Genomic DNA, 15,926 nt, shown 5'->3' with positions numbered 1-15,926 from the left:
TAGTATATTGAAAAAAAATTAAAATTAATTAAAATATTGAGAAAGCAACATGGATTTTAGCTTGTGATAGTTTATGAATATTTCATTGCCTATAGTATCCCGATTATCATTGAAAAACTGAAAAATATTAGAGTGATAGTTTTTGCATGCTTGCTCAGGTAAATATAATTGTATTTACTGATATTAACTAACAGTTAAATAACATATGCTGCATATTTTTTAAAAGCTAACTCTACGCCTGTAGACCATATTTCTGTAGAATCTTCTGTTGCTGTACTTTATGCAGCTTTTGGTGCTTCACTGCGCAATGTGGCTATTGGTCATGTTTATTGTCTCCAGGGAGAATCATGGGCAATGAAGTGTATTGTTTTTTCAGGTTTTACTTGTTTCTGTTTTTATAAAATATACAGAGTGATTCTGTATTTATAAGCAAATCATGGTCAGAGAAATGTATTTTTCACTTTAATCAAAAGATAGTCCTTGTGAGGCTGTATGGTTTTTATTTTATTTTTGCTTTTGAATGGCTGGTGCCTTGTAAAAGAAGAGTTGAGGTAATAAGTAATTAGTAGAAAAATAACAATATATTTGTTGCTTTAAAGATATTTCTTTAACTATAATCACTGATCTTACATGCCGGTAAAAGCCATATAAAGCAAACTCCTGTAAATAGAATTGAAGTTAAGAAAACTATTTTATCATTTAATATGATGTGTTTTGCTCTGCATGTTCTCTTAATTGTACGTTGCTAATATATTCATGAGTCATTGTGTAATAGGCCACAGTGCATTCTTCCTCAGAATTCATGCAGTTATAAATGAAATCTAAAAGCAGAAAATGTGTCCAACATGTTTTATCAAATAGGACTTGTGTGTAGTTAATGTATGCAGCAGTTGAAGTACTATCGAATGTAAATGACGAGGTGATATTGATGAAAGGAGGGGATTGAGGTCTCGGGGGGCGCTGGTGACGGATTGAACAGAAGCGGCCTTGCACCATACGTAACTCAAGTCTGTCGTCTTCACCGCTCAAAGCCGTAATGGGAGGTGGCAGTCTGAAATGAGTTGCCACGGCAAAGAGTATTATTTTTGAAATGCTTTCACACAAATCACTAGGCCCTGCATACAACTTAGTTTCATGCTTTAATGTCATCAGGAGGCACAAATTGGTGTGTCTAATTGTTTGCCACCTGCCAGCAAAATGAGCTGCCAGCGAGCCAGACGGGTTTGATTGTCTGTCAGCTCTTCAATAGATTGAGAGTGACAACATCAAAAATTTCACTTCAAACTCTGAAGCTTTGAGCAGCTTTTCAGAGACCTCTTCCCCACAAGTGCTTCTGGACAACTGCATTTTTCAATTAGTTTTCAATATATCGCTGCCTTCTGCCTCATCTGTCTTAAGGTAGCTGTAATTACATTATGAGCTATATAAACAGATTTCTGGGACACTGGAGCCTGGATCCTGCAAGTTATGACATGTCTTTTAACGTCAGACTGAATTCCTTGAAAATGGCATCCAGGATGACATTTTTAGAAGCAAACACAAAGGGTTATTTCACCTAGATTTGCAACTAATGGAGCATAACTCACCAATAATTCCTTTTTTGCCTTCTCATCTTTTGTCTGACAAAAATCAGTCCCTGTTATTGATTTTTAGGGTTTGGGTATTTCTCGGGTTTTTTTGGTTTTTTTGGTTTTTTTTTTTTTTTTTTTTGTCAATTTGCATTTGTCCCACTAGATGCAACACAGACCATTAGGGTTTGTGAATTTATTTGTGATTCTACCCAGTGCTGCATTCTGAAGCTTACATTTGTTCCACTATACTTTTTTCTAGTGGAGAGTTTTTACAAGGGTACTGTTATGGAAATTGAGAGTGCTCTTGGGTTTGTATCTCATTTATTATTTTTTCAAAGTGAGGTAATTTACATATAGCTTCTCAACAGAATTATTTCAATAGGAAGCATGCTTGCATAAGCAGAGAATCTTGAGTTCATGGAAATCAGAAGATCAGTTGTTTTTGCTATTATTAGATACCTTATTCCCTCTTAATCCATTATTACTTCATAAATTGGAATACTATGCATTTGCATAGTTTAAATGCTTAATGAAGTCTTTACAAGCATATTTTGAAATATTTTGAAGGACACGCTTTTGAAGTATTTTAGTCTTGTTTTTTCTTTTCCCTCCACCCTCCCTAGAAGGTCCTTGGGGCCAGTTTTAAAGGTATTTATATGCTAGAAAAGGTGGACATGTTGTGAAATCAAATCAGGGCTGATGGCTGATATACATGTTGTGCCAGTTAGTACAGAGAAAGAAGGTCTTCAAAAAGTATGTTTCAATAAAAATCTATCATTTATGTATGTAGGCTATATTTAAAAGGACTACTCAGAGTCTCTACGTGTTTTACTAGAATAAACTTTTTTTGTTTGTTTGTTTTGTTTTTACTGATTGACGGAACGGGAAAAAGACAAGAACTGTGAGAGAAGATGCACTGAAAGTTCAAATAGAGAGGTTCAATATCTATATGTTTTATTACCCACCTTTGGGAGATCATGGATATGCACTGGTCTACACAGTCGTTTAAATAAAATAGCTAAATTAGGAGATTATATTCCTATTATAGTTAATTCTCCAAAAGACGACTGCTGAAAAATAGATTTGATTTTCCTGAAAACTTAATAAAAATGAGTTATGCATAACTATGATTTAGATTTCTCCCAACAGGAAAGATTACTTTTTAAAGTTCATAATGAAAAATAATTGGAGAAAACAGAACACCTTTCCCATGAATCAAGAAGGGAGAGTTACAGGTGCTGTCTGTACTTAGTCATTGCATTCCCCATTACTTTGAGTATCCCAGTAGTTTGTGAACATGTGAATGAAAAAGATAATCAGTAATGTGGGAATTAAGTGACCCATCTGGGGTTCCTGTTCACTCTCAATAATTTTCCTGATCTTTGTGCAGTGGAGATTGTGGTCCAAAGGAAAGGCTTAAGAGCTCCTCTCTCTAGAATAGCTTTTCTAAGGCAGCAGTTAAAATACACTCCAGAGGATGGAGGTACAGTTTCAGATCCCATTAGACAGAAAACGGAATTGAAGTTGCTTTGTTTGTATTCCTAGAGAGTGTCTTAGCCATTCATTTACTAAATAAAATGGAGGACAAGGTGGAAGCACACCTCCATCTCAGCTGTTCATTTAGAACAATTTCAGCCCAAATTTATTAATAGGTTCAAGTCAACCAAAATTGGGTAGATTAACCCTAAATTTTTTTCATCTAGCTGTAATCATAGTCCTCTTGTGTCTTATTTAGCAATCTGTACACAGGTAGCTCTTTCAAATCTCTTCGTAGAATATGTGTGATGTGCATCTTTTCATATATAGCGCATGGAACTGTAGCTATATCTCAACTGAAGTTTTGTGTATATTTTATCAGGAGAAACCAGCATATCTCTACTCTTTAATGTAATTCACTGGATATACAGCTGAAAATTATACCAGATTTTTGTCTTGCCTTTTTACCCCAATAGGCCACTGTAAATTCACTATTAAAGTTGTTTTGACTTTTACAGGATCATAGCTTTTTAGCTCGTACTTTTTTTTTTTTTTTAGGTTCCTCACCTATCCCCAGTCTATACCTCATACTGTTTGTTTCTTTATGGTTTTTTTCTTTATTCAGTTATGTTTCTGGCATTTGATACATGACATTTTCAGTTGTATTCTATTCACATTCTTCAGACTCATTAAACTTCCAGTATTTCCAATTTCTCTGTTCAGCCAAGGCCATTCATCTTTCTTGATAGTTAGTGTTCTAATACCTTACAGTTTTTCCCTGTTTCTTGTCAATGTTTTAGATCATTTTAGATACTTCAGCTAATTTATCCTGAAGGCAAAGGAGATACTAGTGACTGAGAATTTAATTGGGGGTACATACTCTACTGCTTTATCTGAGAGCAAAGATCAATGATCTTCACGTCCTTGTCCTTAAACCACACCTGAGAAACAAGCAATTCGTGTTTAGTAGATGAAGATAATTTTTGTGTACTTTAAGATTTGGATATTTTGATGAATGTATGGTATCAAATGATTGAAAGAATCCATAATAACTGGACAGTAAGCACTAAGGCTTCACTCGCATAAGTCTCAAAGATTATATACTTCTGTGAGCTTTCCATATATCTTCAGTATACATCACATTTTTTTAAATTGCAGTTTTTCTTCTCCATGGCTGTTGACTCTGAGTTACATCTTTCCTTCTTCATTTCAGATGAATCTTATCTTAATATAGTCAGCCTAACAGAAGGTTGTCTAAAGAAGGATTCAAAATATGTTCATACATATTAACGATTGCATGTTACAGAATCAAATCACAATCTGGGACAGAAATCAGAAAGAACATTGAGTAATCAGCAATATACGTGTTTCATAATGGACTGGACATGTGCATAGGTATGGAGGATATGAATAATTTTCAGAGAAGAAGCTTTCTTTCCAAAGATTAAATTAATCTAACTGTAGGAAAATCTAACATGTAGTATAGCAGACAAATTGTACCCCATTTTCTACTGTGATTTCTTCTGAAACATCTAGCAGAATTGGCTGTTTGACACAGAATACTTGTGTGAAAAATGTGCCTGAAGTCTGTACTACTTTTTGAAGACCACTTCTGGAAAATCCTCATGCTTCCTGCTGCTGTGGGGAGGAAGGGAGGAGCAAGAATGTTAATTCAGCCTTAAGAGGTTTCACATATCCCAGAAGAGTGTAAAGTGATTCTAATTTAATTGCCACTTCTCAGATAGGTAACACAAGTCATGCAGTATTGGAGGCATATCTCTGACCTTTTGATTGACCAGAATGATTAGGTTGGAAGGTCTTTAGATTTTAAAATGGAGAAGAGGTATACAGAATGTGGATCAGACTGAGAGAGAATATAGTGCTGCATGACCTGATTTGTCTATCCCCAGCACTGGGTAGCTGCATTTTTAAGGAAAGTTAATTTGAGAAAGTTGGTATCTTTTCAAATTTCCATCTTCTCTTTTTGCAGTTCAATACGTCGATTGTACTATTTTCTATCTAAATATTTTGTGTGAATTATCAAAACCCAGAAGAATCCTGTAGACATTTGCTGAGGTTATTTAATGAACAAGAAATGCGCAAGTGGTTTGGTAGTTCAACCGACAACACTCGTCTTAAACATGATGTGAATTATGATGACTTCAGGCTTACGTTTACAGTTTGGAAAAGACACTCGTAGACCAACAAAATAGTGATTAGTAGTCACAATTCTTTTTAGAATTGTAAACTACCAGATGATCAGAGAAATAAAATCAGCTGCTATAGCCAATTACTACTAAGTTTTTGTTGACTAAATCATTGGGGATCATTTGGGACCATAGTGATGTGATTCAGAGAAACATGGACCAACTTGGAACATTTTGGAGGTCTGAAATACATTGTATAAAACAAGGCCTAAAATGCAATCATGAAAGTGTATGTTACCTTTTCTTCTAGTAGATTTCTCTTCCTCCCTGAAAGAAATATCTGAATGCCTGACAGGGATCCATGTAAGGCATCTATCATATTAAATTCTTTCTTCCATTCGTATTATGCTCAGGTAAATAACTATGCTTCTTTGCTAAAACAGTTTTGTTTTAATTTGCCTGTTTTCACCATATGTTCTGTCGGAGTGGTTTGATTGTTTAAAAGAACGTTTTTTTACTTGAGAGCGGTCAGTCATCCTCTTTCACCTTTCTTGTTCTGCTGCTACTTTGATTGTTTTGCACATTTTTGACCACTCTATTGTGTTGTTCATACAGTTTTTCAGTCTCCTTCATCTGGATGTCATTCTGTATTCACTCACTGTATTTTGTTTTATCAGTAGGAACGAGACATTTTGACAAGGTCACCATGTATGACATGTCAGAAAACTGCATTTTCTTTCAGTCTGGGATGATGATGTCTCACTGATTTTGCCTATTCTTGTGGTAGAGAGGTTTCTCTTGATGTTTCTTGATAATTTGTAATTTAATAACATCTGACCAGTCTTAATGTTCTGATTCAGACTTACAAAAGAATATCAACCATATGTAGAGCATTAGTATTTGTTGGATCTGGGCAGGATTGTCTTTTCTTCCTATGGGAGCTGATTTTAAGTTAGTAGTTTAACTACACTGTTAAGCAAAGAGTCTTGTAAACTTTGCCTTTATAGGAGGCCAGTACATTATGTCTGAGGAGTGAAGTTGACATATGTGGTCTTTGCTATGGAAAGTTAGGTGGTCAGTTGGATATTCTGAAAAACCACTGAGTCGTCTGAAGATCAGGAGGAAGACCTTGAATTTAGTTTCATCCTCTTTGGAAAAGTAGCAGGAAGGTAGGAAATATTTTTGCAACAATTGTGTCAGAAATTTAGCAGATGCCAATACCAGACATTATAGGAGGGAAAAATTATTTTAGTTAAAATAAAAACCGAACCAAAACACTCACACTGCGTTTCACATTTACAAACACTAGAATGGGTGTGTTTCTAAGGACTCTGTCCAGCAGTCAGGCACTGCCCATGCTTGTGTCCAGATGCTAAGTCCAGTATCTGCTGCAGTGACATGGAGAGCATGGGATGCCAGCTGTCAAGTCTTCCTCACATCTTCTGGGTTCTTCATAGGCTGGCAACTATTTTTAGGTTTTGGATATGCCTTTTTTACCATTAGGGAGCTGTCAACAGTCTCTCTGTCCTTCCCCACCTCTTTGAGTCATCACTATTTTTGTCTCCAAGGTCTGGTTATCTTGTGAAGCTCCGCACATGCCTGTGGTTTTGATGATCTCATAATCTATGTGTCATTAGCATAGGCCAGTCTAAGATGCCTTTTCCTGCTGTGACTTTCCTTCTTGTGCCTCAGCACGCAAATATTCCCATTCATTCTTCATTCACACCAGTCTTAGCCTTTCTATTGCAGTTCTCTACAAAGACACTGTAGGTAATGATAGTAGTTTCCTTACGAAATTAATATAATCAGGAGATGCTCCTGCTTAAGATGCAGGTCCTAATTTCTTCTTGTGTTTCTGTGGCACTACAAGGACTTTGCTCTTGAATACTTACTCAGTATTCCTGAACACCCAGAACTCAAGTATTTGACTGAACTATTAAGCTAGAGATCTTTGTGTGTGGATAGGAGCTAGTTTTAAGAAATTTCATGGTGTTATGGAGCAGATTAATCTACCTGTGTAGACCTGGCTTTATTCACCTGTAGCTGCTGCTATTTTAACACTTCATACCAGCAATGGTTGTAAGAAATTATTAACTACAGACAAAAGCAATTATTTTAGGGTCACGTATCTTAAGCAATAGCTATTGCATTGCAGTAACTCATCTTCTCCTAAAGTAAATGGAAGGAAACAGAAATCCATCAATATGCCTAGAATTACCTTTCTAATAATACACGCTTCAGGGTAGTGGTAAAACTGTTGTTCAGAATGCAGAGACATCAACTGGCACTGTTGCCCCTCTAAAAAGAGTGGAAAGATTGCTTACGGATCATTTTGTACACTGTCATCATATAAGAGGAAATCACAAAAAAATAACACTTGTATGTAATTCTCACAAGGGCATCAGCAATACAATTTGCATTTTCAGTCTTTAAAATCTGGGGAGACTGAGGATATATAGACAAACTACATCACAAAAAAATTGCTCTGCATCTTGTGATCCATCATGTGCCATCATATTTACACAGAAGTGTAACAAAATAATAACCAGAGGAACTTCTAGAGCAAAATGTCACCTTATTACCCTAAATAGTGGCATTTTCTTGCTCTCTTGTTTGATCACAATGATTAATTTTAAAGAAAAGTGTTTCTACTTATCTAGAAAATGTGCATATGATGATGAAATACATTTTTTAATATTTAAAAATATTATTTGCTTTAGATTTGGTTTTGACTCAGATTTTCTACTGGAATAAACTTTAGGAGCAATTTTTTATAAATAAATGGAAATATTAAATGGAAAAATGTAAATATAGTTGTCTCCGCTATGACAGCTGTCCACCGTTGAAAAAAATATTTATTAAATGTCTCTGTAATATTTTCCTCCTTCTTCCCTTTTAACACATACAGCAAGTCTTTAAGTTTTGAGATTTGGGGGGCGGGGGGGGGGAAGAGAGTAATTTAAAATTCGGTGAGAATGTATTAAATTTTTAAATGCCCATTTTTAAGTGGACATGATATCAATATTGTGAAAGCAAATATTTACTGTGTTGCATTTTAGGTGTTCAATTTACATCATGTGCTGTTGATTTAAATGAGTATGAAATTTTTCCATAAGGCTGAGCGCAAAATTATGTCTGATAGTAAAGTGGTTTTGCAAGACAAGTATGTGCATGGTACTGAAGAATCAACCACTGTATTCGCATGTTCAGATGGCTGCAAAACAACTGTCATCTTAGATAACTTAAGTAAGACCAACAAATTAACATACTTGTTAAGACTGCATGCGTATAAACTGCTAGTATGCTGGCATCATTTCCAACACTGAACATTTTCTTTGCAAATCTAGAACACAGCGGGTAGAAGTGTTCACAACATATCAATGAAGTGGTGGGGTCTTTCCATTTTGTGGGCACTGAAAGACTAATTAAGTTTCTCAGAGTCACATGAAGCTGCAGACAAAGGATAGGAATACGGTTTTAGGGTCCATTAATGTTGTCTTACCCTATTTCAGAAACGCTGAGAAAATTGACCTTATTATGTGTTCTTCAGCAATGGCATTATAACACAGCGTAATCCCATCATAAACAAAAACTCTTGGTAACTCTTTTGTGCAGTTTTAGTAATCTGATGTTTCTTTTTCCACAGGAGCGTGGTGGTACCAGTAAAGAAACCCCCTCCAGGTAGTCTGGCCGTTACCACAGTTGGAGCTACCACAGCTGGGAGTGGACTGCCACCGGGTAGTACACCTAATATATTTGCTGCAACAGGAGCTACACCAAAAAGTATGATTAATACAACAGGTATTGTCCTTAAATATTTTTGTGACCCTCATTTTTTCTTGTCCGTTTTTTGTTTTGTTACTTTTAGTGGTGTTTTGTTTTTTAATCATCTTTTTTGTTCCTGTTTTTGTACTTCTAAAATAAAAACCTGGGAAGATTAAATCTTGGCCTTTGTTAGAGATAGTGTTTTCTCTTGGTGTAAGTTTATAACCTTTGATAGTGCACATTAGACCTGAACAGCCTTTAACAAGTGAATAAATAGCCTTAATACTGTTTTAAAGGCATAGTTTAGAATTGAAATGAGCTAACTTCTCCAGTGCTCTGCAGTAGAGGATGTTTATATGATATATACCAATTAATCCCTCCTTATACATCAAGGAAAGTAAAGACAACTAGCTACTTAATAAATATATGGTAGATTGTGGAGGATTAATATTTTGGGCAATTACTATTTGTCAATGAAAATTATGCTATGATTTTTGGAAGATTTTTCAGTAAAAACTTACCTAATTTAATTGTAGTCATGTCTTATCAGTAGTTGGTTTTTGTGACCTATAGAAGGAGGACAAAAACTTCCTTTTAATTATTTATAATAGTAATAATTGAATTGTCTATCATGAAGGATCCTGTTGACGATGGAGACTCTGGTTTCCATTCAGAAATTAATCCTTACTGAGAGCAACTGATGTTTACTTAAACTCCTTTGAAATGTCTGGCTATGGTCTGTTTTCTTTCTAAACTAAGCAAAAGCACTTGAGAGAAGAGCCCTCTTCAAGGATATCACAACTTCAGTCAAGGGTTGAGAAAATGAAAGTCTCCCTGGGGTTGCAGAAAATGGAGGGGGAAGCTTTTGGCATCCTTCTGCTTCATGGAATAATATGAAGACACACTCATATTTTTTTCTTTCCTTTTGCAGATTACCTTTAATACCTGGTAATAGAACTTTGATTTTTCTAAGGATAAAAAAAAAAAATCTTAAAAATCTAATTATCCTGAGGCAGATGGGAGGAATGAATGGTCTGAATAACGTTATCACTTCTATGAACAGTTCCATTTGTGTAGCTACTTCTGTTAATCTTGAACGGATTTCCTTTTAGGTACTCTTATGTCATGCAAAAAATATCCTACATTGGAAACCTTGTTTTCCAAATGATACTGAATAGTGTAAGCTTTTCAGTCTTCTCACTGATTAAAGAACTGAACTGTTTTGACTGGAATGTAGTAGCTCTTCTTTGTAAGTAATTGCATTTAAAAATCAGTCATTTTCCCCAATACTGTCCTTAGTAGAGGACAGTATTGCAGATACCATGGTACATTCACTGTGGATTAAAGGCTACTTTTTTTTCGTAGATCTTATAGCTTCTCTTTTTTTCTTTTTCTTTCTTTTTTTTTTTTAATGCAGCTGTTTTTGTCTCCTAGTCTGTGGATTAGCTTGATTAAAGAAAAAATATTGATTCAATGGAATTTCAGCAAGTATCACATTTAATTAGACCTATATGTGTACTCAACTTTTTTAGCGATCTTATATTTGGTAAAGCCTTTTATGCTTGAATTCATCTAGATGAGCTTTGTTGATGAATTCTCGTAAAAAATACTTTGAAAAGTCCTTCCCCTCCAACCTTTTTTAAAGATTTGAATTTTACATCAACATTTTAGAAATTCTAAGCACATTATTGACAGCAAAAAAAGTGGTATCACACTGAAAACATATAAATATCTATTAAAGAAGTGCTCATTTTGCCATTTTTGATTAAGCTATGCTTATGGTAGTTAATGCAGCAATCATTTGTGTCAGTTTTTGATACTTCATATACATGAAGTATCCAGATACTCCCTGGTTTATATACGTGTAGTCTGTGAAATTATTTATGTTATTAATGATTTTAAAGTAGTTTATAGAATTTCATTGAACAGCACTTTTTTTTTTTTTTTTTACTATTTTAAAAAAGAAACAGTATACGATGTTTTAGAAACACTAGATGTCCCCCCAAACCTATTTACAGTTGTTTTTACAGTATGTCACAGATACTTTAGAAATACAGTTATATCTTTGAGGTATATTCTGTGCTGGACTTGTGTGAAAGGTGTTTTTTTCAGTTATTCATGGATTGCAGTCGGTGTTTACATTCCATCTGCCATCATTGTCGTAGTCAATGTCCCTGTCACGATGTAAGGAGGTGTATGTTACTCAAGTCCTTTGGTGCTTTGAATGTCTCTTTTGGGAGATAGGTTTTCTTCTTTCGTCTCTTTATGTAAGAAACTGGTTTTATAGGTTTTAGAATGCATTTCTTTAATTCATATCCTGATTCTCACTTCTGTGTTAGTCCAGTAGTTCTAGGTCTGTTAACCTTCTCTTCCAGGAGCCTAGCTGGTTAAACAACTTAGCAACTGCATTTTTAGACAACAACCTTAAGGAAGAAAATTTGACTTGGGAAGGAAAATGGAAGAAGCAATAAAAATATGTGTTACCGATGTATATATGAATATCATTATGTAAATAATATACATATATAAATAATATAAATACATAAATAATATAAATACATGCATATACACACACACACACATATATGAAGTCTTAATCTTTTTTAAGCTACGCTATTCGTAGCTAAATTGCTGTGATTCCTATATTTTTGTGTTTCCTTCTCAGTGTGTTTGGGTACATTTACAATTTGTATTTAGTCCAAGTCAGCACCCCCAGTGTAAGCCACAATCCACCTCCCACTCGCATTATTAAAACAGCAGATTAAATCAGCTCCTAGTCTAAACCCTGAACCTCACCAGCCACTCCAGTGTCAGCAAGCCCAGCAAATCCTGCTGCATTTTGATTCTGTTTTGAATGTAAACTTTCTTAAATGAGCCAGTCAAAACTCTGATCTTCACTTTAATTCTTTTATCAGTAAAAATTATTTAAAGGCAAACTAAAAAAAAAAAAAAACAAAAAACATTCCTGCTGCCAGAGAATTTTTCACCATTACCAGCATTTGACCTCTACTTCTCTGTCACCTGGTTGCTTAGGCAGTTAAGAAACCATAAATGTTTTGTAGAGCTTTGCGGGGAACTGAAATATAATATACTTGTGTAATGTAAAGGACAGCGATATATCAACTGCTAAAACTTACCAGCAACAGGGAGTTACCAGTTATCATTTTAAAAAATCAGCAGAATAATGCCATTGATCAGTAAACAGGGGTTCTCCACCCCTCGTTGCTACCTTGGATAGATTTTGCCTGTGGCCCTCATCTCTGGTAGCACTGCAGTCCCTTGGGCTCTGAACTCCGGCCACAAGACCGTTGGTTGCTACCTCTCTCGCGGTGACGTGTTGCGCAAGGACCGTGCAGCAGAACAGGGACAGCATTTATCACTGTGCTCTCACTGCTCTTCGTGGCCACTCTGAGCCTTTGCTGGTTTGCTTCAGAGGCGATGAACTCACAGTGCCGTTTCAGCAAACATGATAGATTGGCATCTAGAGTCTAAGTTTAGCCCTTAGCTCTGACCCAGATCACTGAAAGTATAAATGTATGCTCTGTTTGCATCTTTTTTTCTGGGCAGCTGTTCACAACCCATTGAAATCATATCCCCACTGCCCTCCCTGCTTTTAAGATCTTAAAATTCGCCTTGACTTGAGGAAGGAAACAGAAAAAGTAAAATTAGCATCTTAATACTTCTCAGACACTAGTTTCCCCTGTTACTTTCTGAAGGAATATACATTTTCTATCTTCTCTGTCATTTTTTAATTTGCATTTTATTTTCTGCCTTTAGTTGCAACTGGGCAGCCAAGAATTGTGTGCATATATTTGTTAAAAAAAATAAAATAGTTAAACTTCTATTCTCCACTCAAGCTCATCTATAATATACCTTTATTTTAGAAAGATCTTGCTTTACAGGATGATGTAAAAATGTTTTCATCTTTGGAATATAATTTGGGAATAATGAAAATGAGGTAAGGATTTATTTTGCCTGATTTTCGATAGCTTTTTAAGCTTATTATTGTTATACTAGAAAAATAAGGTATTAATTTATATTATAATTGTATGGAATGGTTTTAATTGTTTTAGAAGAAATAACGTTATTTCCTTACTTAAAAGTAGATGAATAAGACAAGGACTATATTAAAAGTCTCTAAAAGTTATGTTTCTTCAGACTGAATTGAGACCTGTATTTTTTGGGGGACAGGTGCAGTAGACTCAGGATCTTCTTCTTCCTCTTCGTCATCCAGCTTTGTAAATGGTGCTACCAGCAAAAATCTCCCAGCTGTCCAAACTGTCGCTCCAATGCCAGAGGATTCAGCTGAAAACATGAGGTACACATGTTCTGTCTTTTAATATTAATTATAATTTCTCCTCCCACAACAACTTCATACATACATGATGGTATAAAAAGAAACAAATATATTTTAGCTCATTTAATCTGCATTTTTATAGTTATTTGTATAGTACACTGTATTTGTACACTTTTTCGGTACTAAAAATGTATATACTAAAATAACACTTCACTGAAAATTCTAAGAACTATGGCAGACACTAAAACTTGATTAAAAGTAATTCTTTTAGTTGACTGGCTTTTTACATTGCTCAATAATGATAGCAAGAATTTGACCATAAGCACAACTTGGCAATGGAGCACTAGCAAGTGAAAGAGAGACACAACCTCTTCTGAGCAGACAAAAGCTCTACTTGAAATGGAGAGGATGAAACCAGACGTGTATTCACACAGCTAACTAAACGGTGCACCAGATCTGAGTTGGTGTTGCAAGAGACCTGTGCCATGGGATAGCTACTAGCCCTCTTACACTGGCCGGCAGCCACGAGAATGCCCTCTGAAATTCCTGTTAAATATCTTCGTGTAATAGCTTATTATTTTGTAAAGGTATTCAGTTGTGCCGCGGCACACTTCAGAGACAATTTTTTGCCCTTTTCAACGTGCACGCCCGTCTGCCCTAAAAAGCTGACACAGGGTGTACGAAGGGGTTGCCAGGTGCCCCTGAGTTGGCTGGCTACTTTGAGGTATGGCTTTAAGAAAATGGGAGTGGAGAGAGCAACCAAGCTAGCTGTTCATGAGCTTACAAGCTCATGAGCAAGAGAATTTCATTCCCTAATGAACTAGAAAGAAAATAAACTTAAATCAAGGGCCCTAGGTAACTTGTAAAAAAAGTATTGGTGCTTCAGTGATTAAAACACAGTGCAAAAAATGCCTTTTTTTGCTAGTCCTATCTGAAGTCTCAGGTGAGCGGTGCAGGTGGAATCACAGCAATGGGTGCAGGCCCAGGCCAAAAGCAAGAGGGCTGTTGGCTCCGCTCCAGAAAGGTGCAAATGATCAAGGAGAGAATGACCATTTGTATGGCATTATTTATTGCTTGACAGTGTTACAAGGCAAGCTAGTAAAATTGTGGTGTAATTAAACCACTTCTTTTGATTCTTGTCCTCTTCATGCATTAGAACATTGCTTTGCTGAGGGTGAAATCTTTTTTAAAATTCACATACTGAAGTATGTTAAAATTAAACTGGGTCACTAATCAGTTTGTTTTTCAGTTATTTTAACCAATGCAGTTTTTTTCTTGGGTTTTTTACAAGCATTTTGAAGGTTTTTGTTCTGGAGTCAAAGAAAAACTTTAGTTTGAAAATCTAGAATTCAAATTTTGAATTTAGAATTTGAACTCAGAAATAGTTATAGTCTGAGTAGTAACTGAAGTAAGTGACTGAAAAAAACTTATGTGGAGCACAATATCAGAAATGTAGATAACCTAAAGTCTAATCAAACCCCAAAAAAGCCGTTTGGGCTTTTTTTCCTATTTCTACCCACCTCCCAAGAAACAACTAAAAGTTTATTTTGATAACAGATAATTTTTTGTTTTCTCACTTTGAATTCATTGTGCTTCAGCTTCTATGAGGTTAAAAATCAGAGTTGTTTTGGGGTCAGAGAGCATGAAGTGAAAGCTAACTTATCTAAGTCTTCCCTTATAGCAGCTACATAGGAAAAGAGCAGCCTATGGCTATAGACTGAGCAGAGGAAAGTGAGCAAGAGAATAATCTTGGACTTTTTGACATTTAATAGTCTCGATTTGGAGGTAGAGGTTTGGCCTGCAATGAGGTCGGGAAGGTAGCATACTTAGGACTGGGACAGTGTGTGCCCCCACCTCTCTCTGCACTTTCTTGTGACCACTCCAAGCAGTAGGTAGTAAGAACAGTCCACAGGATTATTTGGGGGTTTTTCTCACGGTTTTAAAAATATTTATTTTACTCTGATGTTGCTACTGTGCTTTTTCAATCTTTCCTGTCCTGGTTTATCACTTCTTTGAATATAGAAATATTATGTAATTGTATATAATTATATTTTTTATATATATATAAAAATTTATTTTCTGACATGTATTACCTTTAATATGCAAAATAAGTAATCATGAATTTGAAAGCTGTTAAGAGTTTATTTGCCTTGAATGTCTACAAATGGAAAGGAAAAAACTCAGTATTCATCCTTTACAAAAAACCCTCAAAAACCTTCTTAGTTTGCTCATGAAAACTGGTTATATTAATCCCCACAGGGAATTTCTTAATGATGGCAGGAAGCATTATAAGGTATAAAGGATGTTAGAAACAGCTGTAGAATCAGATCGGTCTCTCTTTTGCTGCTCTGTGTGCATGTGTGTGGACAGCAAAGGCAGCAGATGGGCTACCTGCTTCCCTGAAGCATTTTTTTTTTTTTTGTGTCTCCAGCTATGCTTTTTCTTCTTAATTCTGTTTGTTCTTTTTGAAACCGAAGGACAGGAAGTCTAGTCAGTATTCAACCTGTAAATGCACCAAGGATTTATATGAAGGAAAAAGGATTTTGCAGCCCAGAAAGCCAACCATATCCTGGGCTGCATCAAAAGAAGCGTGACCAGCAGGTCAAGGGAAGTGATTCTGCCACTCTACTCCGCTCTCCTGAGACCCCACGTGGAGTACTGCATGCAGCT

General features: G+C 35.6%; 1 protein-coding gene across 7 annotated transcripts in view; it reads left to right on the top strand.

Annotated features, from left to right (window-relative positions):
• NBEA (neurobeachin) overlaps positions 1–15,926 on the top strand; it is a 517,855-nt gene that overhangs the window by 212,517 nt on the left and 289,412 nt on the right. For 6 of the 7 annotated variants that reach the window (XM_054837772.1, XM_054837753.1, XM_054837743.1 and 3 more), the window contains 2 exons: positions 8,841–8,995; positions 13,151–13,277. In XM_054837772.1, coding sequence (XP_054693747.1) covers positions 8,841–8,995; positions 13,151–13,277 — 282 coding nt within the window. The remainder of the gene's footprint in view (positions 1–8,840; positions 8,996–13,150; positions 13,278–15,926) is intronic. The other variant, XM_054837762.1, reaches the window with a different exon arrangement.

Source organism: Grus americana, chromosome 1, assembly GCF_028858705.1.
Source record: "Grus americana isolate bGruAme1 chromosome 1, bGruAme1.mat, whole genome shotgun sequence".
Lineage (NCBI taxonomy): Eukaryota > Metazoa > Chordata > Aves > Gruiformes > Gruidae > Grus > Grus americana.
Note: the sequence above shows the minus strand (reverse complement) of the source record. Positions and strands in the feature narration are given on the sequence as shown.